Source organism: Plectropomus leopardus, chromosome 5, assembly GCF_008729295.1.
Source record: "Plectropomus leopardus isolate mb chromosome 5, YSFRI_Pleo_2.0, whole genome shotgun sequence".
Lineage (NCBI taxonomy): Eukaryota > Metazoa > Chordata > Actinopteri > Perciformes > Serranidae > Plectropomus > Plectropomus leopardus.
In genome coordinates, this window is record NC_056467.1 from 12459921 (window position 1) to 12487885 (window position 27965).

Consider the following 27965-nt stretch of genomic DNA (forward strand, 5'->3'; position numbering starts at 1 on the left):
ATGGAGGCAGTAAGGAGATGGAGAGCAGGCTGGAGGTATCCCACTACTCTGCTTTGCATTTATGGATTCTTCAGCACAGTCAAACCCCTGGAGCCTTTCCTCATCCCGTACTTGACAGGACCAGACAAGAATCTGACGACTGAACAGGTACAAAAGAACGGACAAATGACTTGAAGGTATAATTCAGATTTTTGAAGTGGGGTTGTATGCGTTACTTTTCCTTAGACACTTGATAGAAAACAGTATGTCAGTCAGCATGCCCCCAGTGTGGAGAGGCAGGCAGGAATCCAGCATAGAAGCTAAGTAATGTACTAATGTGGGCAGCAATTAAACATTTTTCTGCCATGTAAGTGTACGCTATATTCAGAGTATTTTCACTGGTTTATCTTAGTATCACACAATGATTATCAAGGGAAAATGAAGCCGTTTTATTGCTGTCCTCAGAGCCAGACTCCATTGAGAAAAACAGCGATTTAACACCACTGAACACAGGAGCTGCTGGTCTACCGCTGTCTCAGTTGGTTAGTTTATTTGTCTTATTGTCATACTTTGGCACTTAAAGGGGTTAGCCTGGATTCACAAAAACACAAACTAACTAACTGATTGAAGCAGCAGTAGACAAGCAGGCCTATGTTCAGCAAGCTAAAATTACTTTTTTTCTCAATGGAGTCTGGTGGATTGAATGGGAGCACAGATGGGGAACTGAAGCCATTAATGGCTTTCCTGTTCAAAGTGGTTGTCTGAGGCAAAGGTAAAGCAGTGGAAATACTCTCAGAATAGTGTACACTTAAACTAGTTGTTATTTTTTTTTAGGTGGCTGAAGTAAGTGTTGTTGCTGACCCCCATTCACAGTGGTACAAGGACCCCATACAGCCCACCTTGAAAAAAAACTGCTTTCAGTGACCCATAACCCAGAAAAATATAATTAAATCAAAAGAGCAATCACAGCTTGACACTGTTTCCGTTTGCCTCATCAGTTTTGCAGCTCGGATACCAAAACCTAAAATAACTAACATGTTTATTATTTTGTACTTGGAGAAATGTTCATGTTAAGTTATTACAAATGACAGTAAAGAGTTAAATACAGTCTTAGTTACCTGTGTGATAAAAATCCAATCACGATTAGAAAACCTTTAATTATTGCTATGAGGTAATGCAGTTCCTATCTTGATTGTAATAGCTATTAATTTTTTATTTATTTACCTATTGGTGTTTCCTCATCAGGTTGTCAATCAAATATTACCCGTGTGGACTTACTCTTACCTGTCAATGCTGGTCCCGGTGTTCCTGCTGACTGACTGGCTGCGTTACAAGCCTGTGGTGGTGTTTCAGTGTGTCACCCTCTTCATCACCACAGGGATGATACTCTGGCTGAAAAGTGTACCAGCCCTGCAGGCCATGGAGTTCTTCTATGGGGTGGTGACAGCCAGCGAGGTGGCCTACTTCTCTTACATCTACAGGTTACGTACTGAAGCAAAAAGGGTAGAGAGAGACCAGCACTGCCAGGGGTTTGAATTTTACATTTTGAATATGTTGTTTATTACAGTGTGGTGGATCTAAAGAGGTACCGGAAGGCCACCTCTTACTGCCGCAGCGTCCAGCTCCTGGGGTACACGGTGGGCTCTGTGCTGGGTCAGCTGCTTGTCAGTTTCAACCTCATGTCCTACAACAACATCCTGGTGCTTACTCTAGTTCTCACCGCTATAGCTCTCGTCACTTCATGCCTACTGCCAATGCCCCAGCAGAGCATGTTCTTCCATCGCAGAAAGCAGACGGCAACAGAGGAAACAAAGAGGCACGTAGATGGGACTGGGGATGCAACAGAACACACAATCAGAGATAAAGTTTCCCTGGAAGATATTAAAGATAAAACGGTGGAGAAAGGAGAAACAGAGGATGATGCAGGAGAAAAATGGAATGAAAAAGGGCCTCAGGCTGATGACCTTGAGGAGTTGGTCAGAGCAGAGAGCTGCAGCCAAGTCCTCCTCCAGCTGTGGAGAGACTTCCGCCAGTGCTATTCCTCCAGACAGCTGCTGTACTGGTCAGTGTGGTGGGCGATGGCCACCTGCGGTTATAACCAGACTGTCAACTATGTGCAGGTCAGTTGTGAATGCAACAAAAAAATGAAAATCTACACACCTGTTTTGTTTGGACATATTCAACAAGTAATTATTGAGCCTCATGCAGCATCATTCTCTTACATTTCTCATTTTACGGTAAGAGAAAGTATAAAATAAGAGAGCTCCAAGTGCACCTAGTGTTCTTAATCATGCAAATTTGCTCTGATCAGTGTGCTGAATGCTGCATCCCACTTGATCTTAAGTAATCTATTAGCATAGGTAAAGACCCCTAAACACTATATAAGAGTTGTGCCGTGTGCAAAGGCTTTGGCATATGGCCAAGACTGGAGACATGACACCAAAAAAGGTTGTAAGATGAAGAACTTAGTTGTGAAACTGAGAAACTATTAAATAAAATTTAACAAAGTATGTAATGTCAGGGTAACGTAATGAAATATTAAAGTAAAAGGAAGCATGCAAAAAGTTTAAATAAATAAAAAATAATAAAGAAAAAGCATCAAGTCCTTTTACATTTAGTAAAAGCTGGCCCGTGTTTTGCATGAAAAAGGACACGCATAGTTACAAAACTAGATGGAAGTTTATTTTCTGATTAGTCAACTAATTGCTTTAGCTGCACATGTGTACATTTTTATAAGTTTGTGTGCAAAAATCTTAATTTGTAAAGAAGTATTTCAGTAGTGGTAGCAAAGTAAAAAGTACAATATTTCCATCTGAAGTGTAGTGGGTTTTAAGTGGGAAGTTGCATGAAATTAACATGCTCAAGTAAAGTAAATTAAACATTCCTCATAACTGTACTCAAGAACAGTACTTGAGTAAATGTATTTTGTTACAATCTAGCACCAGTGAGCAGCGGGACACATAGTAAGGGAAATTACAATAATTGGGATAAATGAACAGAGTATATTTCTTTAGCTCTAAAATTTAATAATCCAGTCATAACAACTACTCTAAAACATTATCTTAATTTGATTAAATGATATTTGTGCATTTTTGTAAATGTTACTCAAACATAACATTTATTTTTCCTTGCACTGGGCAACAAAATGTGGACTGTGAAAACAAGATGGGATTTTTAATGGGTACTGACAAAATAAGAACAAATCCTGGACATGAGCAAAAAAAGGTGAATGTGTATGTTTTTTTCTTGCGTGAGGGCCAGTGTAATGTGTGAGATTAGTACCTCCATATGGCCTAAATGATCTGTACCCTGCAGATGCTGTGGGAGGATGTGCAGCCTTCTCAGAACTTCAGCATCTACAATGGAGGTGTGGAGGCAGTGTCCTACCTGTTGAGTAAGCAACATAATATAAAGGTTTCCAGTGAATAATACAGACTAGGAAGGAAAAAAAGGTTGCATTCGACCATTATCAAAGTTATTTGATTACAACCCCTCTTCTTGGTGCTTACCGTCATCTCTATTACAGTAATCTTAAATCAATGTGTTTTGCAGGTGCAGGAACAGCCTATGGTATAGGCTTCACTGAGGTGAGATGGGAGCTGTGGGGAGAGCTGGCCCTAGGTGGTTTCTCTGGACTCGGGGCAACAGCACTATTCCTCATGACTTTCATCGGCAACATCTGGGTCTGCTACGTTAGTTACGTCATTTTCAAGTGCCTGTACATGCTGCTGATAACAATAGCCATGTAAGAGTGTTATACGATAAGATAACACAGGTTATTTTACCTCATAATTCAGACTTATTTTATTGCAGGCAGAACATGAAAGAACATTTAAATAAACAATTCTTGTCTTAGGTACCAGATTGCAGCTGACCTGTCAATGGAAAGATATGCTCTTGTGTTTGGAGCAAACAACTTTGGAGCACTGGCTCTACAGACGATCCTCACTTCCATTGTGGTTGACAGTAGAGGGCTGGGCCTGAGCATCATTCCTCAGGTGAGCAGTCTGATCAGAAAATGTCTTTTGAAGATGTAGCAGAAGTGTTTATGTGTCCACTCATCATTGCTTTGAAATTATTATTTTACAGTTCACCATCTATGCCAGTTACCACTTAATCATCGCTGTTGTTTTTTCACTTCGGGGACTGTTTACTATTTGGAAAGCAGAGAAGAGAAGCAGCAAAGAGTCCGACCCTCCAGGAAAAAATGAACCTCGAGATTCTGATGAACACAGACTCTGAATTCAAAGACTTTGCCACCATCAGCTAAGATAATCACTTGTGCTTTTGGTCCTCACTGTGTCCAAGTGGACAAATGCCAATTTAAAAGCAGAAAAGCTTCAAATTACTGACTGCAACACCAAGAATATAAATCCTTTTTTTTTTTTTATACAAAACAAATATACAAGATTTTCATACATCAATATAAATGAATGGTTTGGTCATTTCTTCTGACTTAAAACTCATTTTAATATATATACTGTATATATTTACACATTAACTTAAAATTCTCTAATACCCAATGTAAGTGTTTTCGGCTCATCAGCCTTCACCTACTTATGGACTGAGTGTAGTTCACAAGCTTTGTGACCTGGGCCTCTGTCAGCAGGACAGGGGATGGCAGAGAAACAAGTCCCCTGCCCATCCCTGATTCAACAGTCACTCATCTCTCATCTCTCGCCAACACAATAGGCTTTTTTTTCTTTAGTGAGAACAGTTTACCTTAAAAGAAACCTGCACAAATAAACAGTTTGGTTCTTCACAAATACAGAAAGTGGCAGTACCCTTTAGCTTTACCAAGCAAAAGTTCTGTCTTAACAAATCCTGTGTGTTAGATACAAATACTGATATGCACAAAGCGCTAATTTCCTAAAAAGAAAACGAATATGTACAGAATTGCAGCATAATGAATGGGATGTTCTGTACTCAATAACTTAAGTTTTCAGCCAGTTTGATTATACACTGTAGTTCAGCAGAGGCCAGGCCAGTTCACAGGTTAAATCGAGAGTAGGGGAAAGACCTCTCCCTCTGCACACACCATCACTTTGTTTTGTAGCCGTAGACAGAGTCAACATGACCGTCTGTCATACTGTTCCATTTGTGACAAACTGCGATAGAAAATACAAATCCTTACAAACATCGTGTTTAAAGCTACTTGTGAAACAAAACAGTGCAATAGGTGCAAGCGCGCCAGTTGACCCTGTATCAGAGCTGATTGGATGGATCGCTATAAGAAGGGATTCGTTGAAGAGCCTCCTGCAGGATATTGTGCAGATGGAGCTGCACCCTGGAGGGGAAAAAAGATACACAAACACATAATCAGAAAATAGTGCTTACTACGACCAAATCCTTTGACCTATATTCAGTCAAATACAGTACAAAGACAAGGTATTTAATTGTTCAAACCAATAAACATTATTGTTTTTTGTAAATATACACTCATTCTGAATTTGATGCCTGCAACACAAAAGCATGTGTACCACTGTGTGACATAACCTTTTCTTCTAACATTTCTCAGTAAGTGTTTGAGAACTGAGGACACTAATTGCTGACGTTTTGAAATCCATTAATTTGATGTGATGATGTACATTCAATGACTGGTGGGTTTTTTTTTTGTTTTTATTATAACTGACAAAACAGTGACAATGTAATCAATGGCCTATTCAAGATAACTAGAAAGCCTCTTCATTCTTCTGTATAAAACTAAACTCTTCAACAAGACGTCCAGCCACATATCCCTCTTACCAAGAAAGGGTTGCTTGAGACCATAGGTCCAGCCATCACCTGCCCAAAAGGAGTCACAACAGGCTTGGCCTGGCCAAAAGCTGGAAATCCTCCACCTGCAAGACACGTAAATTGTCACTCAACAACAAAAAAGGAAAACTCCTTTACCCATGTTCATGAGAACAAACCTCACCGAACAGAATAGCATAACTTGAACAATTTTAAGGGACGTAAGTGCTCTAATGTGATAACCACTCAGTCAGATGCACATGCAAGCCTGAATTTCAGAATGGCTATTAAAGCGTATATGTCTACATCTACATAACCTACACAGAGAAACACACCATTTGGTTGCTGGGGATAGGCAGGAGGCTGAGGGAAGGGAGCCTGGCCAGGAAAGGGTTGCTGGAAGGTTCCACTAAAGCTGGTGGGCAGGTTGAAGGCTGCAGTGTTCCCAAATCCAGCTGGCATACTCATGGACCCTGTGCCAAACGATGCTGCAATACAGCAGGAAAGCCGCCGGTTAAAGAAGCCTAAACAAGACATCTACAGGCATGAAATATTAGGTCTAAATGACATGGTTAGCAGTAGCTGCTTCATTGTTTTTTAACACACACACACACACACACACACACACACACACACACACACACACACACACACACACACACACACCTATAAAAAAACATACACAACTGCAAATACTACGACATTATTAATATCAGACATTACATTATGTATTTAACTGAGGCTTTTTCTTCCAATCCAAAGAAACTTACAATAAGTGCATTAAACAATTTGGGTACAACCCAAAAAGTGCAAGAATAATGCAAGAACATAAAATATGCTGACCTACTTCTATATATCAGTAGTTTGTTAGAAAGCAGTATACTGGAAGTGAACTTAAATGAGAGGATGAACACCTACAGATTACAGACAGTCAACGAGAGAACACAAAGAGACATTTTTGTACAATGACTAAGGAACAGAAATATGTCAACTACGCTGTGCAGTAGGTTTGGTCCTTTAAGCAGGGGCATAGCTGCACAGGTGAGTCTGTAATCCATAGTGTGGCTCCCAATGTCCAAACCGTCCATTTAACTCTGAGATCTTCAGCATCTCACACTGCATGTGTTTGTGCAGTTGAAACACATGCATGTTTAGATTAAGGTTGTCTCCAGACAAGCCTTAGGAAAAAGGTTTGAGCAAGAGTCAGACATGAGGCTTTAACACGTGCAGCAAGTGTAGCACCAGCGTGTGACCACACAGGAGCACAACACTGCAACAAGTGGAATCAAACTGCAGTTAGTAAGACAGTCAGCAGGCAACTGAGAAATCTGATACCTGGTAAAAATACTACATCCAGTGGCCATTAAGCAAAATCAACAACTTGAGTTACAATTAATTTCAAATCCTGGGTTACTGTCTTTATCCACTGAATGAGCATTTTATGATGTTACGGAGTTCATGAATTAAAAAAATGATCATTTATATTTGTTATGGTGCATGTTGAGGTTAATAAGCTAATGTCTTAAAAAGGCAGAGGCGACGTCGTGCCTCCTGGTACCTGATAAATGAAAATGTTGAAGAAGCCAACATTAATGAATTTACAGGGTCCCAATAGAGGGCATGAGGGCGCTGCCCTTAGATAGATACAACACATTACATGACATTTTAAATCAGAAGAAATACATTTTATGACTTGCTCTCTCCATATGAACATAATTAGAGCTTCTTAATCAATAACTTTCCCATTTTCAAGATTTCCTAAGAGCTGCATTTATTTTACACTCAGGCTGAACATGTCCTATCTTCTCCTGGTTACTGTTACCTTACGCCCCTTTATCTGAATGTTGTGATTGATTTTACTTCAACAACATTTTCCTGATAGATTTGCTGAAGGGACAAGAAGGCACTGCAAAAGAAAGACACAGGAGAGCAAAGGGGAAGCAGAGAGCACAAGGGAACCTACCAAAGGTGGGAGGATAACCCTGCCCATGAAGAGCCCTCATCAAGTCTGTACAGCATGACAAGAGCAATCAGACAAGACAATGGCGATGTAAGTCATTCTGGCCATTTCCATAGGGAACGAAATTCAGCAGTTTTTAAAAGTTAAAACTTTCCCTTTTATTTCCTTGATTGGTAGCCTCTGTGGTGGGAGGCATATTTTTTCTGAGCCTGGGTAAAGGGTGTCACGTGAAAGGATTTTATTCTGCACTTAGAATAATAACAGAGTAAGTTGACCGTGAATTTGTAGCATATACAGTACACTACCCAGACGCACACAAACATACACACACCTGCTGCTGCTGCTGCTGCTGCCGCCATATTTGCTGTTCTGCCATTGCTTTGGAATGGGTTGGTTGGAGCTGCTGCCGGGGCAACTCCAGCAGCTACAAATGGATTAGTTGATTGAGCTGTTAGAGAGAAGTATCGAGTCACCAAACAAGTACAGAGTGTCAAACAATAAACATAATGTGCACTAACTTAACATGTTAAAAACAAAAGTATTGATTCATGGAGTATGCCCCATTTGAACATATAAATGCCCTCCGTCAGTGATTTCCCCTCACTCCAACTTCAAATCTCTGCAACACAAACTGTCTCCTTGGTAACCCTTTCAAACAACAAAACTGATCCTGGCTTGTCCCTGCTGACAAATTAAAATTTGTGTATAGTCTGTATCTGTAAGATGATGACGTTTAAAGAAAAATGATCCTCCCTCATTCTCTGATCAAATCTTCAAGCAGCTCTTGACATTTCAACCAGGAGAGCACTCAAGAGCCCACAAGGGCAGAAAAGCTGTTTGAATCTACAGTAACCCCAAATACTAAAGGGACACTCTATATCACCCTGGAATCGCCCCTTGTTTCCATCATTACTTTAAATGTCTAAATCATTACTGATTTTAACTTGAGATGACAATTAGCACAAACCATCAGAAAACGGTTCACTCACGTCCAAAACCTTGAGCCATGCCTGGCAGGGCCTGCTGTGCTTGTGCTGTGGACACCCCAGTCTCTGGGCCAAACACACCACTGGAGTGAAACAAAGTCAACACATTAAGCTTATCAGGAAAGTCTGCAAAAAAGAAGACCAGGGACCGCTGAACGATCCTGAGTGATTGTGGTCAATGCATGGCTGTAGGTCAAGTTGCTTTGAATAAAAGTCACTTTGTTACTGATAGCTGTAAATGTATTCAGGCACAATGTTTCAGATCCATCAGCCATCACACCCATGTTTCAACAACTGGATAAGTAATTGGCCACCAACATTTTTGCTAAAAAATTCTAAACTGTGTTTAGAATTAAATGTTTAGTCCCCACTATAACAGGGTGCTAACTGTGTGTGTGTCTCACCCTTGTGAGGTGCTGGTGGTGTTGTAAACGCTGGTAGCAGGGACTGAGGGGCTGAAGACAGTGTCAAGCTCAGCTAAAGCAGCATAGCGGTCCCCCCCTGCAGGCACTGCTGGCTGCTTCTGAGGCAAACCACTTACTCCTGCTGCTGCCGTTGCGGCTGAGCTCACCCCACCAGGAATACCACCTCCTGGAATAGAGGCACATGACAGCAGAGCCAGGTTCAATCCACCTCAATTCAATTTATCAAGGGGGAAAAGTCAAATTTCAAAGGCGACTGTAACAACAACAAAAAAGGTCCGGATATGGCTGCCATATTCAACCTATTAAAAATAATGGGGAATAAATGTTCAATCATTAGGAAATTTGCACTTGCATTTCTAGCACAGACATACGAACAACATAAACTAGTACCAGCCCAGTACAATTCACAGATGCTCGAGTGCCAGAATTCTGACCATGTGACTTTAAAACTCTCCAATGAAACCAATACATAGCACATGTTATTTCCAGCATGTGCAGTGGCCTGCTGTTTTAATACAGGCTGGTTCAGTAGCACTGAAGCCAGGGGCTGATTTTGAGAAAAAAAAGAAAACATTAGGCCACCTTAAAATACATCCAAGCCTTGGCTAAGCCAAAAACTAAGAGATACAGAGTTAGATGTTTGCTATGAATTGTAAATCAGCCATGTTAAATAGAGACTATGTCTGTTCCTGCACTGGGAAGGAGAAGCTTAAATCTCTGTGGCTGATTTCAGAATGTTTTTTGTCAACTCAAAATCAGTTTTTTGGTCAACCTCTATCCCTACGATTGAGATCTATGAAACAGGCTAGGCAGGAGAAGTTTACCTTGCTCTGTTTTGGCAGAGCTAAACACGTTATCCAGGTCAGCCAGGGCTGCGTATCTATCGGCAGGGAGGCTAGTACTCTGTACTGCATCTCTGCCAGCTCCTGTGGAGTTACTCTGGGAGGAGGAACTGAAGGATCCAAAGTCAGCACTACACGATTTGGGGAAGTTGTCAAAATTTGCAAAATTGGCATTTGCTAGTCCCCCTGAGGCACTACCTGCATGAAAGAGAGAGATTAAAAAGTCATAAAGGGGGACCTTGATTGTTGGCTGAGTAACAGCAAAACACGATGGAGGAGGAGAGAAGAAGCTGCAAGGAGGGTAATGTCGTAGAGGATTCAGGCTGGGGCTGGGTTTACTTCATTATCTACAGGATAGATAGCAACACTTCTAAACCTCTGCAACACTTAACTATGCTGTCTCTCCATCAGCCTATGGGTCTAAGAAATGCATACAGTTTGCATTTATTTGTGTTAGAAGCATGTGATGTTCAGAAAAGCACCTTTTTTTTTTAAATGGCTCGGTTACATCTGAGTCCAGCCCCATACTGTGGATTAACGGAGTTACAGACAAAACCAATCCAAAATATATTGTAAAAGTGACATTGGTAAACAATTTGACTGTTCTGTGGAAGAGATCTTTAGTCTGCCAACCATCCTGTAGATATTACTGGACTGTAATGTGTAGACTGTCACTTTCAACCAGATCTGAGACTGTTACTCGGGAAACAAACCATTACAGATTAGTCATTGCTTTTTTTAGATCCCAAAAGAAATTAAAAAAAAAAAAAAAAAAACAGAATTGTACAACCTTTCTTCTGCCAAAAAATTAATAATATATTAGAGCTGCATACCAGCTACCACTCTTTACCACTTTAAATACAAATATGTGTTATTTGTTTCATACTATATATTCAATGTGTCTAAGAAGGCCTGGAGATGAAATTCAACTTTTGTTACAGAGCAGATATTCTGATTTCAAGAACTCTGATGTGTTTGCAGTCCAATAAAAGCATTAATACACCACAATATTTAATGCTTAACACAGCAAAACAAACGTTTTTGGATATTGAGGTAAAACAGAGCTAACTTCTTCAAAATCCTGAAAGGGAGAAAAGGTTATTTTTAGTGTTGACACTGAAACCACCACTCCAGTTAAATCTCAACCAGTGGTTTAACTGCATTCCAAGAAATATTGTTTGTACGACTACCTTTAGCTCAGGGAGATGGAAAAAGAGCACAGGTCTAGGTAAAATCTTACATGCATATGACAAACCAATCTAAAGAAAAGGTTTATCTGCTAATGTAAATAATGTAAAAGAAATGCCTACTGAATAGTGAGGAGATTCTACGAGTAAATACTGGGACATCCTTCCTTTTAAAGAAGCATTTGCTATTAGCAGATATAAACCATCTTTGAACAGTAGTCTAAACGCTTCTGAGGAGCTGAAGTTGTAAACATGAAACTGAGAGCCCTGAGAATATCAGACAATCCTGATATTTATTAGCACAACACCTAAACATGCTCATGATGATGCTTTTAAAGTAAAGTCTGGAGTAACTTCTTATAGGACTCATTGGGCATCATACTTTTGCTGAGGGGAAATGATATGTTAAAGACTGTATAGTGACCGTATGATTCTACTCTGTTTTCATCTGTCAGCTCTCTGCGATTCTCTTTCTTTCAGTGATGTAAAAAAAAAAATCAATTTATTGATACATATCGATTTTGAATTGAATTTGAAAGTTTCAATACTCATTTTCTAAACTATCGTAACAAGTACCAGTTGCGCTTTATCACTTTCTTATTATCAATAATTATTACAGTCATTCTGCTGTTTTCGGCTGAAAACCAGGAAAAGAAATATCATTGTTGTCATGTTTTATTTATCTTTTGATAACAATTTTAACTGTTATGCCCCTCTATGTAAATTTACCCCGTGGCATCAGAATTAGTATGAAATATCAATATTTTTCATGGGATTATACTGAACTTCGCATTTCAGTATTGTGACAAAACTACCGTCAATGTTTTTTTTTTATTGTTGAATTTATTGTTGAATTTTTTGTTTCCAATCTTTCATTTGGTTTATTCTCCATAGTGGCTCACAACAGTGACAGAAACAATCAGAGCTTATTATCCCAGCGTGATTGTTCAGTGATTCAGGGTTATGGACACAAAAAGAGAGACATGCTAAGACACGCATCACATCCGGCGAGAGGAGGATCAGAGTGACTACACATTAGAGAAGGTGGAAAGGGCGAAAGCTGTTAAGAGGGCAAGCCCAGAGAGCGAGAGACTTACTGTGTGCAACCTGGAGAGGCAGAGCAGTGGCAAACTCACCCATACTGCGGCTGGATGAGAGCACAGTGAACGCTGGCAGCCAAAAATCAAAAAGGGAGGGAAAAATGGGGCAATGAGCAATGTAAGATAGGGCGCAGACACAAAAGACAAGACATCAACTAAACCAGTGGGACAAAAAATAAAAAGCATGAAGTCAAAGCAAATCAATTGCTGCTGAAGCAAAGGGTGAAAAACACATGAGACAGAAAGGACAGCTTAGGCCAGAAAGCACAGTGAGTCTGTGTCTGTGAGAAAGGGATTATCTGACAAAGCCATGAGAGAGAGGGGAGCTTTATCCATCAAGCAATAGGCATACTAAAGAGATCAGTATGCAGCGCCACACTAAGATAGTTATCAATGCAGACTTCCAGCAGAGGGCATTGTAGTACACAAACATTTCCTGAGACTAGGGGGAGGAGGCTTAAAAAGATGGTTGAGAGTCATTATTTTTATATTAGCATGTGAGAGAGAAGGCAAAGAGCTCAGGTAAAAAGCCAGTCAGCCAGTTACTGCTGGGCAAATACATGAGTTTCACATGAAATGTGCATAATGCTGCAGGAAGGACTTAGGGAAAATTGAGCTGAATGACAAACAAAGGTGAGACTAGGACAACAGTATGACAGTGTGTGGTTAGGTTATTTACTTAAGGACAAAAGTATATGTAATTAAAGAAACTGCTTTAGGAGACAAGCTCAGATCCAACTAAATAACTGCATAGAATCCACATTGCATATATTTACACTAATGTTAAACCCAAAATATCCTTTAGGGACATAAACAGGGTAACTGCAGTAGTGCAGCGAAATAAATCTGCCATTTTACAAATCCCATATCACTATAATCATCTGCCTAATAAGTGCACAATGGTGTTTCACTATTGTATATTTTATCTCATAAAAAACAAATGATTTACATATTCGAGATGTATCAGTCCTATAGCCCAGCATTCGATTTTTATGTGTAGTAAGTGTAGACTACTCCAGTGTACAACCATCACTTGCTTTTTAAAAATGAGTTTGTTGGACTTTTTTCACACAAGTGAGTTACCTTTATGAACCTGGCAGTTATTAATGCAAATGCAGCTTTTAAAGTATTCCAAAATAGAGATACGCTATGTGACGCTTAGAGGGAATGCTTCTCATGTCTGCACTGGTGTTCACGGTCTTTCATGAACTGTGACCTCTGAGTTTTTGGCCTAAGGCACATACCATGTGCACATAGCATCATGTGTTCAACTGCGGCCAAGGACAATTTGTTGTTCTGGGAAACAGAAATATGTTTTAGCATTTATATTTGCCTTGGGTTATTTTATATTTATAAACCAAACTTTTGCTTCATTTCTTGGTTATAAAACCTCATTGGGACTACTGGAAAGTAAAGCGACCATCGTGTGCACAGAGGTCTTTCAACTGTCACACTGTATTGGTAAGCAGAGGATATTTACAACAGTTAAATTACAAATGGCAACAAAACTGGTGATTTGACAAAAAAAATCTTCTGAATGTAATTACATTAGGTGTGTTTAGCTTAAATGTACATTCCCAGTACGTGCGTTTCCATATTAATACTAGCCAATGCCTTCATGTGAGAGTGACTTCGGATGTGTCATTTGTCCAATAAAGAAAACGTGCTCTACCTGTATTTGAGGGTTGGAATGGGGCTTGGGGTGCGGAGGGGAAACCACCTGTCGACCCAGAAGTGCTCCCGAATGCATCAAAATTAGCAAAGTCTGCATTTGCGGTGGCATTCTGTGCTGCTTGAGGTGGTGTCAGGATGAGGTTCAGACAAACAAATGAAAAAAAAAAAACACAATGAGAGGAAAACACAGGATGAGATAATAATAGAATGGATTTATACGGATGACAAAAGGCATGGATAACAGACTACAAAGCAAATACAATGGATTATGTGCTAAATATGAGAAATAATCATAGGGTGGTGTCACATGACAATAAATGCACAGCAGCTTTAAAGGTGGGCAAGATCCGCCTCTCCCATGAGATTCTGTCTGGATTCCCTTCTGAGCACAGTATGGATGTGTGTGGCACTGCACACATCATAAAAAAGTCAGATGTGCATTTGTGCTCGTGTTTAGTTTGTGGAGATGTAAGGATGCCACTTAAGTCACTGCATTAAGTCTTGATACCTCTTTGAGGGGGAAATGAATACATTATTCTCATTAGTAACCATGGAGATGTGTCAGTCAATATCACCTCTGGAACTATTCCATAATTTATGCATGTTTTGCAATTATGGAGGTTGTGGCTGCTGACATTTAACAGATTCTGCATGATCTCAAACATCTTCCACAGTTTATAAAAGGCCATAGTTAGAATGCAACATCAATCGCCATTAAATTGCCTATTTAAAACACCATAAGCATTTTATACATCATGAAAAACATTACTTGATATTTAGTGTTCCCATAACTTGCTACCCTGTTCTCCCCCGAAAGAGGCAGGCACTCCTAGATGCACATAAAAATCTTAAATTAATGATTTTTTTCCTTTCAAAAAATTGAGGTTATTTCACCAATAGATGAGACCTAAACTGGTGAATGAAAACACATCTGCACTCAGCCCTCTTTGGTATATAAAGTGATGTTCCTGGTTACAGTGTGTAAAACAATGTGGGACGAGTTCCACATTTAAAAGGAGAATCCCATTGTGACGGGAGTTATTGCTCAATTCCTGCATTCCCTTACTGCCCAATGTTAGACGTTCAATCAGTTATTCGTCTGTTCCTTACTTGTGTGGCTGTTGAAATGTGCAAAGTTAGCAAAACTGGAGCCGGCGCCTGCATTCATGTTGGGCGGCGCAGCAAAGATGTCTCCGCCCAAGTCACTGAGGAGGTCGAACCTCTTGTCATGGAACTGCTGCTGTTGGGTTTGTCCACGGCTAACCACTGGAGACTGGTGGAGACAAGAAATGGAATTGAAAAAAACTGCAGGTATGTGTTGGTCAGTATGCATAAATGTGTGCACTTGTGTGAGTCCTTGAATAATCTCCGCGAGAATGAGAAAAAAGCCTTTGACAGGCAGTGTCACTGTCCCTCTATGTCTACAATATGTCTTTGTTCATGTAAAAGCTTTTGTGAGAAAACTGAGTAAATTTCGTAATTGACCATTCAATTTATAATCCGTTCTTTTGTCATCAAAGTGTTACTATTTTGAAAGTACTTTGTTAAACCTAATCAGCAAATCATAGGTAAGCCAACATTTCTGGCAGCAATTACAAATTCATCACATGTACATGTATGTACACTGCATGAATCTCACCTGATTAGGTGGGGTGTTCTTGTTGAGGTGTAGGGAGGGGGCTGACTCCCCCAGCAGGGATTTGAGCGGTCTAACCTCTGGGGTGCTGCTGGTGCTGCTGTTTGAGGAGCCAGAGATGGAAGCATGGACGGATGCCACTACCTTGGCCTGTTCAGGAGGTACATACCTAGGAAACATTTCACATCACATGCATTACATTATATGCTTCTGGCTAAAAACGTATACAAGTATTTGCTAACAAGCTCGCCAATTTAAGCTCGAGTAAAATCGAACCAGAGATTCACTCTTGTCTCACTACAATGGCATTTTTTTTCAACATGTCTCTTGGATGCCTGCTGCTGCTTGTGGTCTGGCACCTGATTGCTACCTTTTTCCTTTTTACGAAGCCCCTGACCTCACCTGACTGCACTGAAGATACACACCCAAGTGTCCCAAGCACAGACAATAAGACAAAAATAAGAAAACACAGGCAAAGGGCAGAGTCTCAGCAGAAAAAATACACCGGTACACACATCTGGTAAGTCATAAGTGATGACTGAGAGAGATTGCTTTTATATGAGTCAATAAATTGTCTTTGGCAAAAAAAAATCGTTCTGCAAATCCAAACAGAAAATGTTTATTTGGGTGCAAATATGTTTAACAGCTAGCAGAGAAGCCATGTGTTAGAGGAGAATGGCCTATGTGAGTGAAAAAATGCCCGTCTGCAGTAAATGGTGGGGCAGGTTGAGACAAGCATCACTCATCTCTTCATTTTGGTCAGACGTCACAGACTAAGCACTGAAAGGAGACAGACGAATTACTACCTAAAGGCTACTGCTAAATGAATACCTGAATATCCAGGAAAAAGAACTACATTTGTGTTAATGATGCGTCTCAGTTTTGTATTGTAACAGTTTAACTGTACAAACCAATAGTCTCACTAAATTAATATTTACTTTTGATGACCATTCCCTAATTCGCAAGTATCAATATGACAGGCAGCTTTCTGCCATTAGTTTTATTTGTCAGAAATAATTGCTCTCATTAGTCATCATAACCAGAAGTCACAATTCATTAGTAACAACTGTGCTTAGCCTCATGCATATTTTAACAAAATTAAGCATACAACTTTGTGAAACAACTAGGTCTAGTGCATAAAGCAGCTTGACTGTAATGACCTACAGTGTGCATTTAAAGAAGGGTATCTGGTGGCTTGCTCAAGGCTAACTGCTAAGAGCTGCCTGCGAGACATTCCAAGACAGAGCGAAGAAAAAACACAAAGAAAAACTACATGTCTGTGCAGTGCACACTGCCAAAGGATTGTTCATATCTTGCTCTGCCAGCTTGTACAACTGACTTACCATCTCTTCTTCTCATATTTCTCCTGTAGGAATTCCTTGACCTTCTGTGGTTCTCTGAAATCTGGTATTGAGGAAGTTCTGTCATCATAAAGGCCAAGCCAGATCTGTTTACATACCTGGAATACACAGGATTAACAGAGCAAATGACTTTTGATCAAACATTTCTGTAGCACACACAGCTGTCAGGTTTTATTATGAGACATTAAATTGTCATGCTTAAGTGAAAAGAGGCACAAGGAAATAAAAAGAAAAGCCACAGGTAAACAGTGATGATCACCTAAGCGATTAAGTGCAGGTTAAGAGCATTTACTGATGTTTTGAAAAAGTGTAAACGTGCACATTCGACAAGACTTTTTGCAGATGGTGTGCTTATGTAGAGCAATAAATGGACGAACATCTCCGCTAGGTATTGTATAGAGTCTGGGGCTGCAACAGAAAGAAATTTTCATGGTGCAATTACCATCTCAGAAAATATCATGGTGTGACAATATACTACATTATATATCTATATCTATCTTTATAAAAAAATAATAACAATAACAACAAAAATAAAAAAATAATAATAACAGTAATAATAATAAAATAACGGTGAGATTCTCTGACCAGTTGCAATTTTTCTTGCCATAGATGTAGCAAATGTATACAGCATGATAACTGTAAGTTTTAATATCATGGTATACCTTGAAACCGGTATATCGCTGCAACCCTAATAGAGTCAAGGATGAGCTGGCTCTATGTTTGAAGGCACAGGTTGAATATAGTTACTTGGTGAAAATCACTCGGAGTCTCACCTTTCTCTGGCTTTGGGTTTTGGACAGCATTCCTTAAGTATTTGTCTAATCCTGTAATGAGAGATTTATAGCTTCATGCATGTGTGCACTCAGTATAGGGTGCTGCATTGCAAATGAAGTAATGGTGCTGCAAGAGGCAGTTTGGCTCCTCAGTTGCAAGCTCCTGCTGCTGCTTTTTCTTTAGCTGGATTTCACATGCACAAACTTTCAGCACTCGCAAGCATGTCTCTCCTTAATTAGTAAGATTTTAAAACTGCTAGTGAGAACAAGATAAAGTTCTGTGTCAAGTGCTCTCCATGGAAAGAAAAAAAAAAGCAACTTGAGGCCAGAAGTATTTACAGAATCTAGCAGCCTTGAAGGATGTATGCATCAGCTTCAACCTTGAGGCTCTTGCATGTCTGCCCGTCCTGCCACTTTGCTACAGCTTTTAATAGGCTGTGCTTCCCAGGTGGCATTGCTCTATTTCATATTCCGTTGACCAGAAAAAGCTTGTGAATGATGATGCACGTTGGTTCCTCTGTGCAGTACAAATGCAGTGCTACTCTATCTGATCATGATGAAGAGCGTCAGAATTTGAATGACATACATTTTATAGGAATTCTAACCATAATACAATTTGACATTTTATTAATAATTCTGTTAGTACTCAGTGCAAATGTTATGAAAAATGCCATATCATATACTGATTATATTTATCACATTGTATGCCATTTCTAATAAATGAGTTTTACTGATAGTCGGTTTGAAACAAATCTGCTGCAAAATGGTTGATTTGCACTGATGAAAAGTATAAATGTATTTAAATAATGCTAATGCACAGAATATTTGGGTAAGAGAGAAAAGTAGGTCTTTGAAATTCACTCCACCTTTTAATGGCAAAGTTGTCAAAAAAGTCACTTGCCTTCAAGTTTGGATGTGTTTAGACAAACTCCAGAGAAAATATCTGAAAATCTTGTGCAGATTTCTTCACCAGCTTGGTCCTAATTGTGTTTGTCTGCTGTTTTGTGATGGGCAGGGAGCGTACTGTCAATGTTCACAAGGGTTGACGAGCAATGAGAAAACCCAACTACGCAGTTGGAAAACGTAAAAACTAATGGCGGTAAAAATGCTGAGTAAGGCTGCAGGGTTGCATTAAAACTGACTGTGGGGAAACCCATTTCACACTACACTGTCATTAGATCCAGTTTTGATATAAAACATTGATAATAAGGCTTCAAAATAAACACTTTTTCAAGCACATTATTTTTTTTGCATTTGTAAGTAAGAACCTAAAACTACAAAATAAAATAGCAATACTCATAATACTGTAATATTTTTAAAAATGCTTAATGTTCCCAGATGGCACCAAAATATTGCTATAGTCATTTAACGGTGACATGTGTTTCCTTCTAAATTTGAAATATTTTGTCTTGTTTTTTTTCCCTGTTGCCAGGCTGGCACATACAGTGTTACTTGTGACGGGCCAAAATACTTGCATGATGAATTACAATGATGTGCAGATTCTAATTCTAATAACAAAGCAGTGGAAAAGCTGACCTCAACCTTAACAATTGTGACGGGACACACAGTCGCCATGCTTACCTCATTGCCATGTTTCTGTAGGAACTCGATTTCCTGTTGTGTGAAGGTTGTCATGGAGATGGACTTAACTCTGTGGGGTGGATTCAGTCCTCGTCTGTAGGTGGAGAAATGGAAACAGGGGTCAATTTAATTTGAAGTCACTACATGACGACCTCATCCGGACATACTTAGGATTCAACCTCTCAGGACGGGGCCGTTTAATTAGCAACAAGCCGACTGGCTGGTGTGTGTAACTGGGACGAGAAAGACCGCATTACAGAGACAAATTACAAAGACATATACTGACAGAAAAAGATGGCGGATAGAACAGAACAAAGGAAGTGGTTGAAAATCTCTCCTAACACGGCCATTGACTGAACAGAGGTTGTCAGTACAGTGAAAGAACGAGCGATGTCCCTTAATATAGAATCTTCTATTATGGACTAACACCCATTAGCCTACACAAGCCTTGCTCATTTTCCTGAGAAGGTCACAGCTCATGCCACAACGGCCCAAATTAAAAATGCCTTGTAACTGTTATAGTTGAAATGAACCATCATTAGGCTGTTAAATTAAGTTCCAGGGCTGCTTGCCTGAGTATTTTCCTGGACTCTGCAGTATCTGAGAGCTAATGCAGTGCTGGCTTCAATGTCACCACATGTTTTGTCTGTGAAGGTGACCAATCAGCATTTATCATGCAAGCAAAATATTTAAACTGAAACCATAGTTCTGCCATATGTTTAAAAGCATAAAATGTAGTTTACTGAAATGACACCCATTTTTAATGTGGTGAAAACCTGCAGCACCCTTAGCTGCAGCACCTGCTTTGGTAACCACTGCTCTAAGAAATTAGATCCACAGTGTCACAATTACAAACACAATGTTATACATATAAAGGAGTCAGATTGTAAGGCAGTGAAACATTAGACAAGACTGCTAAATTATTCACTAATGTTACCCCTTACAGAACAGTCCTCATCTCCACCCATTCTTTACACATCCACCATCAGCTGACTGTTCTGTAAAGTGTTACAAACAGCTGTGTTGATTTACATTCAAAAACACAAGACAGAAAACAGATGTATACAATGACACAAGCAACCATGCTTCTATTGGGAAGCAGTCCATATATCCACTGACTATTAATGGGGGCAAGACTTTATCAACTTCTGCCCAGTTATGTCAAACTGACCCCATTTTCAGAGATGATAGTTATGGCTGAAAGAATGCCACAGGCCTAACAGAAAACACCTTAACACTACAGCTATGTTTCAACATTTACAAGATCAACCATGGAAACTAAAAAAAGCTACTTTATTGCCACATAAAAAAAAATTAACAACTCACATTCTGTAATCTAGAATAAAATAAACATTTGTTAAATGGACCTTTCTCTTTCTTATTATAAAATTGAGAATTTGGGGTTTGAGGCCATTGGTTTGACAAATTACACAACACATCACTTAGGATTCTTAAGATCAATCCAATATATTAAAAATATCTTAAAAATACTAACTAATTGCAGTCATAGTTGGATTATTGCAAAGTTATGGGTGTTTTAAGACAAAACAGGCAGAAGCAAATATTCGTGACAGTATTCAGGGACAGTAGGATCCCACAGGGATAATTAAATGACAACAGTAATTACCAATTGGATAAATAAAAAAAAAATACTAAAAGTGCCTCTTACATGGTGATACTGTGTGAAACCAAGATTAATGATTTAATCAAAACACTGTCCTACTTGTCAAGTTCATTTTTTTCAGATCATGTCTACTGGGTAGCATAGTGTATCAGAGAATAGTATCACATATTGCACAGTAAAATAATCATGACCTAGTCGCTACTGTACATCAGACCAGCTCAGCCGAGAAAACTCAGCTCATTTGCATACCGCAACAGCTCCAGGGTAAGAGAAACTGGCACTGTTGAGTCTCAAAAGAGAGGAGATGCTATGCATCATCCTTCACTTTGCTGCTTTAAGTCCCTGCAAAAAGGATGTATTTTACCCTTTCTTCCAAAGTTTACATTAAGGACCTTTTATAACAGAAAATGCCAAATTTCTATGATTCACAAAACAAATCAGCATTTATCCAAAGTTAACCCCGAAAAAAAATAGCAAACAGGCTTGATCTCTTTCAAAAACACAGGAAGAAAGCAATTAGCAATTAAAGAATAAACTATTTAGTAAATTATCTAAAAATTAGTAAAAAAAAATACTAATTATGACTGTTTTTTAAAAAAAATCAGCAGGAAATGACATTGAAAAGTGTTTAAAAATATATGATAATTTTTAACTTTTTATTTATAACTTCTTTCTTTCTTTTTCTTCTTTGTGTTTTTTCCCTGAGATGTTTTAAAAAATCTTTTGTAAATCGACTGAATTCTTGCAATTTGTGGAACATTTCTTGCCAAGTTGTTCATTGCCTTTTTCCCCCCTTGTTTTTGAAAGAGAGCGCACCACTTTGATCAGGGTTCAAAAGTTTAAACAATAATACAAGAAAATTGATGTGGCTGACTGATTTTAAAGGGTTAACCTATTATCAATTTGTCACCCGATGGTGCTTCAGCTTCACACACTGCACCCTTTTAAGAAAGCGAATGTCAAAGGCACAAGGAAACCAAGCATTCTCAGTTTTAAAGTTCAAATCTCTTAACTTGCCATTGATAAATATTATCTTATACTTTTGGTGTCAGTGACACCTCCCCACCTCTGGCACGTGACTGTTAGAGGCCTGCTTACTCAGGAGCACAAGGGCCAAGTGGGGTTATTTCCTGCCACGGGCAATCCTCCAGAAAGAGACATTGTGAGTGGTGTTCCTCCTGGGAGGGTCTCCACCTTCACAAGGAATGTGTTTACATAGCAGATTCCAACTCCACCCATTTAACAACCACAACTATGGTGGAGAAGGTTGTTAGGTAGCTGTGCCCCTGCTATCACCCCTAAACAATCTGGCACTGTTAGTACCCAAATTGCAAATGAAAGAAGGAAAGTGCAAACAACTTCCTCAAATCAAAAATCACTTCTATTTCTTCACAAATGTCTCCGCCAGTCAAATGTGCTGTTTAAACATTTAAAGAGTCCTTTAGAACCAGCAACATAAATGTTTTCCAGCGTATGCAAAATGTAAACAAGAGTTTGTTTTCCTTCTAGTGTAAATAAAGCAAACACTACTTTTGTTTATTACCCTTTGAAACCTGGAGCAACGTCACTTTTCTTGTGCTGCTTTTGAAATATATTTCACAATTTTTGAAATCTTCAAACCCTGAGGAAATGTGTGCCATTTGTTTCAAAAACATGGCAAAAAAGCCTATGAGCCAACTTGGTAAGAAATGTTCTCGAAAGCCGTTGCAAGACCTTAGCAGAATTAGAAAATAAAATAAAAATAAAAAAGCAAGGGAAAAAATGTCTTGGGAGAAATGACAAAATCTTGGGAAAAATATTAGTAATTATCTTAATCAGATATTTAAAATTATGTTACAAAATTATTATAAATTTGCTCCTTTTTTTCAGGTCATTCCCTGTTTTATTTTGAACTTTTTCTCATGTTTAAGCTATTTTTTAGTTATTTTTCTTGTGCTTTTTTCTTTTACTTTTTTCTTGCTATTTTTGGGTGATTTCTCCTTTCATTGCTCATTGTCTTCTTCCAATGTTTCTGAAAGAAAACAAGCAAATATGCCCAGGTTTCAAAGGGTTAAACAGACAAAGTGAGTAGTCAAGAAACTAGTCAAAACAATATATCAAGTCTGAGCACGAACACTCAGGCGCTCTCTCATAATATCAAAGTCTTCGCCTCTCTAGAATTAAAAGGAAAGAGAGCGGCAGACAGTGACCTCTTTGCCACTTCCTGTGGCACATAGTACAGCACATGCTGCTGATGAAGCAGCACGGTGGGGCCATACCACTTCCTGAGTCTACAATCACACCAGGCTTCCTGCATACATCAGCCAGACAGCAATCCTTTCGAGCCCATACTCTTCTGGAGAGAGGATTTTTGCAACCGATATTCCCCACGTTTAATCTTCATTAAAAGCAAGCGAGAAAGACAGCAGGAGAGGAAGAGGAGCAATTGCGATCTTGAGCTATTAAAGAACTCAATTAACTCACATTACAGGCTTTAATACCATAGGGTGAGCAGATGGGAAATTCACAGTGGAGTCCCCACAGACACACTGGTGAAGTGAAATGGAGGGCAAACTATGCCCATCAGCAAACACACAATTAATCTCACTCTTTTCAATGTTACAGTAAATAACCTTCACGTTCAGTGGAGACAGCAACAGTTTGCATGGATAAAGGTCACGAACCACCAGGGCTGTATCTTAGGCAAAGTATGAGGGACATACAGCACAGTACTGTATCAATGAAGTCATCTGTTTCCCTGTCGACTAATAAAACTAAAAGCTCATCAGTGGGGAATTACTGAGCAACTAGTACTTTCCCTTTCCCCTGCAACATTATTAGAAAAACCAGTATTGACAAAAGGAGAATGGTTGGGCGATTTCCATAAAGCATTAAGGACCAGTGCAAGCTGCTGCCTGTCTGAATGAGCAGATGAACTGGACGTGCAGATGAACAACTTATTGAGTTACCTGCTAAGGGCCCTCAGCTAATTTACACTGCTCAAATGTTTTCACTTATTAAGGGCTTGTGAAAAGTAAACACTGATACATTTACAAAACCCCAGGTAAACTGTTTGTGAGCAAAGATGGGACTTGTTGGCAAAGAGAGGATCAAAATTCTCTAGGGATGTCCCGATCACATTTTTTTTCCCACCAATCCCAATCCAAGTCATTTAATACTGAATATCTGCTGATACAGAGTCCTGATGCAATACTTTTGTTTTCCTAGATAATACAGCTACACCATGCACACTTAAAGAAGGCTTCTTTGAAAGGTATTTTTAGAAAAAGCCTACATCCAAGCTGTTCCTTAATGTTTTCTTCTTTTATTTATTAGCCTATTATTTATTTATTATTTTTAAATATTTACAAAATAAAGCACAAAATGACAAACCCTCTCTTAAATCTTGTTGGTCTCTTAGCTGTCTTGAGGGAATATCTCTGTCCCTTTAAGAGATCAGCGTTAGCTGCTGCAGTGCAGCCCGTTTCTCAGTAACCTGAATGATCTGTCATCTGTTGAGTGTTTATTTTTGTCTTTTGAACATCTTTTGGGGCAGATTACCCTTTATTAATAAATGAGCCATGTTGGCTTTTTGCTCGTGGGGCTTTTGATTCACTTAGCAGTGGCAGGTGTGGTTGTAGTAAGCTGTGCACTGGTCTCCTCTGCTCTCTCCGCGTGGGAAAGAGACACACCAGGCATTGTAGCAAGCAAAACACGAGATTCTCACACTTAGCTGAAATAAAATGAGTGTTCATAACTTCTGTAAGTAACGTACATAAGCAGTTTCATACTGCATTTTCATTTATATTGTGTGGTGTTGCTCAGCTTCTGCCCTTTAGTTCAGCAGAGAGGAGACACAGAGAGATAGCTTAGGGAAGCAGAGTTGACAAAAGCTATGCTCCACGTTGCTGTGCATGAAAATAAAAACATCTGTGTGACAGCTGACATACACAAAAGATTGGATGCTCTATAAGCTAAACATTACTGATTCCCATCAGTAGATAAATGCCTTGATCGGCCCCCAATCCCATGTTTAAGATCGTATCAGGAAATCCCTTACTGACACCATAACTGTGATGTTATGTTTGAAATTAGATCCAAGCAAAAGAAAAGCATGAGCATTAAAGGTCCTAGCTAGACTGGCGTTCGGGCAGAAAACAGAGCTGTACGGTTTTTAGCACTTGATGTATCAGGGCATAACTTGGTTTTCAGTGGACCAACTGTCAATGCAATACATGAGAAAAATAGCATAATCCTCAAAAGTCCTAAAAGGAGAGTGATTATGTTCAGATTAGCATAATGCCATGCAATATACAGAATATGAGGCAAACACACTGTAAACCCATTTTCCATTAATTATGCAATAACTCATAAACCTTTAGAGAATCGTGCAATAAATTGTCATTACTGTCATACCACTTCAGGTTTCTTTCTAAATGTGGCCAGCATCAAATATATAGAATAAAACATTTATAACATGCAACATTTGACAGCTTTATAGAAGTGGGATATCTTTAGCTGAATAAGAAGAAATGGAATGCTTCACTAATCCCAAATCCCAAGCTACAGATGCTTGGTTACACAACTGCACAGCAAAGCTTTAAGTCAGGCAAATGCTATCGTAAGTCAAAACACCCAGCAACGCTGAAACTATCGCTGCTGTGGATAGTGTTTTTTTTCCCCAAACTGCTGTAGGAGGTAAACTCCTGACAAGTGAACTCACACAAAATGTTTTGAGGTCAGCTACTGGGACAAAGATTGAAAGTCTTACCAGTAATTTTGTCAGTGTGTATCTCTTAGAGACTGAATAGTGTAATAAAGCTACATCTGTTATAATACTCTTGTAGGCAACCAAAAGTTTCATTTGCATTTGTAATATTAATAACGACTTTTTTTACTTTTTGATATAGGGGGTTGACTTCACTGTTGTTATGGATGAGGTTAATGAAATCGCCTCCAGGTCATCCCTCAGACTCAAATTCCACCTTTAAACTAGGGGTCGGCAGATTATCGGCCCAGCTTATTATTAGGGCTGGTATTTGGCATTTTCCTGATTATCTGTATCAGTGTTTTATTTGTGTTAGCATAGGAGAAACTTTTACTTTGTAAAAACCTCCAAGAACTATTTTTATTAATTCATTACTTATTTAAATTTTCACTTGACATCACAAAAAATTGCTAGGAATTTGCTGTTTAGTATATCAAAAGTCTCAGTTATTATTAAACATTTATTAGAGGCATTTAAACACAGTTTGGTGTCGGATTTTATTATATTCAAAATTCTAAATATTAACTGAAAGATTTCCATTTTTATCAAAATGCATATTGGTTCAAAACATCGGTTATCAGTCTCATTAGAAACTAATAATCAGTATCGGTATCGGCACAGAAAAGCCAATATCTGTCGACCCCTCCTTAAAACTACTTCTAAGCAGGTTGAAGTGATATATGGAGGGAGAAATGTCCGAATGGTGGATCATACACCTGGAGCAATAAAGATCACATTAAAAAAAATCAATTAACCACAAGCAAAGATAACACGTCACTAAAATCAAACTCATAATTTCCAGTACTGATCTATGGAGTAAACTAAACCTCACCCGACAGACAATTTGCAGTAATGCATTCGTGCGTCTTTGAATATCGTCTATACACCATAACTGAATCAATTAGCTCAGTCAAAAGGTGGTGCCTCGAAACGCTGCCGGCAACTGGTAGCAGCAGCTGGCTCCTGGCTTATCTGAGGACCTAGCTTGTAAGTGTCAGATAAGTTCACAGGCTAGCATCGGAGGCTACAGTTAGCTAGCATGTGGGGTGGTTGCTACGTTAGCTTGCTACGCTGAGCACTGACACCTCTGTGAAACACGTACCCCGCCCAACACAGCGCAGAGAGACAATGTCAAAGCAGCTAGTCTCCCGCTGGCACCGCTGACTAACGTTACATATCCACCGTTAGCTACCGTTAGTTGGTTATGTGGCTTAGGTTAGCGTATGCCGCTATCAAACTCGTTTGCGCCATGCTTAAGCTAAGGTCACTCAGCAACTTAAAACTTACAGGATGCCAGAGCAGGAGGTACACACGAAGGAGCCCACAGTCATGTTGGCATAGGTTGGGCCGCGCTGGTCGCAGTCAAAGCACTTTCTGTTGGGAGGCAAACTCGTCATTTCTCTCAGCATCTTCAGGTGTTTCTCCTCTTGTTTTCGTTTCGCACTCGCCGCCATGGTTAGAGATGTACAGCAGGATTAATAAAACCTAGGAGGGTCGGCTACAGCTAAAACAAAAGGTCTGTGCTTTTTAACGAGTGCCGACTCGTGCTAAAGACAGAGAGGGAAAGGGGTTGATGGCTCTGTTGTCAAGGGGGGGCCTTGCGTCTCCTAGAACAAGGAGTTTGAGGCGTTGGAGCAGCTATATTAACAGAGCAAGATAGTTCCTGCCGTCGACTTCCGCCTTCGCTTAAATCGCGTTATGCAGAATGCACCCCTTCTTTTTGGGTCAGGCTCAGCTCCAAATAATGTGTCTTCCATTCGTTACGTTTCCAACACATTTATCATAGTATAGGTTGTTAAACCACTCTTATCTAATAATCCGTTATTACCACTTTGTGGTCTACCACAATAATAATGCCCTCCTGCCGTGTATGTGGAGCGTAGTATCCACTTTTGATCGGTGTCGATGACAAGATTTTATTCTTATTCTTGCAGTTACGGGTTACTGTATACACGTTTATCTAAAGTGTTCATATTATCAAAAAACGCAAGTTGAATTGGCCGGTGATTTTCACGTGCACAGCAGTGAATTCCGAAGGTTAGAAAAGGACGTGAATTATCTTGTCTCTTAAATTAAATCTCTTTGGTTGTACTTATGACAGTGCACAGAGCCCCAGTAGTCTTTATTTAACACATTAGCGCCACTATGCGGATTAGCGTGCTCACTGCAACACTATGGGGCTTGGAAATTGTGTTGGCGTGTTCAGCAAATTCAGACAACTTTATTAATCACGGCGCGGACAATTTAATTGATCGGCTTGTTGTGTACACATACGGGAACATGTAGACACATAAGTAGATTAGTAATATATTAAATAAATATATGCCAAGGAGTTCAGGAGTTGAATAGAGAAATTT

At 39.3% G+C, this 27965-nt stretch overlaps 2 protein-coding genes across 7 annotated transcripts; one reads left to right on the forward strand and one right to left on the reverse strand.

Moving 5' to 3' along the window:
- Positions 1-5267, forward strand: slc19a3a (solute carrier family 19 member 3a). The gene is made up of 7 exons (XM_042486363.1): positions 1-147; positions 1225-1460; positions 1547-2099; positions 3295-3373; positions 3532-3724; positions 3836-3977; positions 4069-5267. The coding sequence occupies exons 1-7, from the start codon at positions 1-3 to the stop codon at positions 4219-4221; spliced, it is 1503 nt and encodes a 500-aa protein (XP_042342297.1). The 3' UTR covers positions 4222-5267.
- Positions 5181-27235, reverse strand: agfg1a (ArfGAP with FG repeats 1a). 6 transcript variants are annotated; one of them, XM_042486358.1, is made up of 14 exons: positions 26896-27235; positions 19238-19331; positions 16866-16981; positions 15526-15691; positions 14997-15159; positions 13885-14001; positions 9908-10123; positions 9063-9249; positions 8662-8741; positions 8004-8120; positions 7676-7720; positions 6048-6200; positions 5725-5819; positions 5181-5266 (listed from the first exon to the last, which is right to left on the reverse strand). In XM_042486358.1, exons 1-14 carry the CDS (start codon positions 27060-27062, stop codon positions 5207-5209), a joined length of 1776 nt encoding a protein of 591 aa, XP_042342292.1. In that variant the 5' UTR covers positions 27063-27235; the 3' UTR covers positions 5181-5206. The 6 variants fall into 6 exon arrangements, with proteins under 6 accessions (XP_042342292.1, XP_042342290.1, XP_042342295.1 ...); XM_042486356.1 differs by having other exon boundaries at positions 13885-14004; XM_042486361.1 differs by lacking the exon at positions 9908-10123 and having other exon boundaries at positions 13885-14004.
- Between the last annotated feature and the right edge of the window lie 730 nt (positions 27236-27965).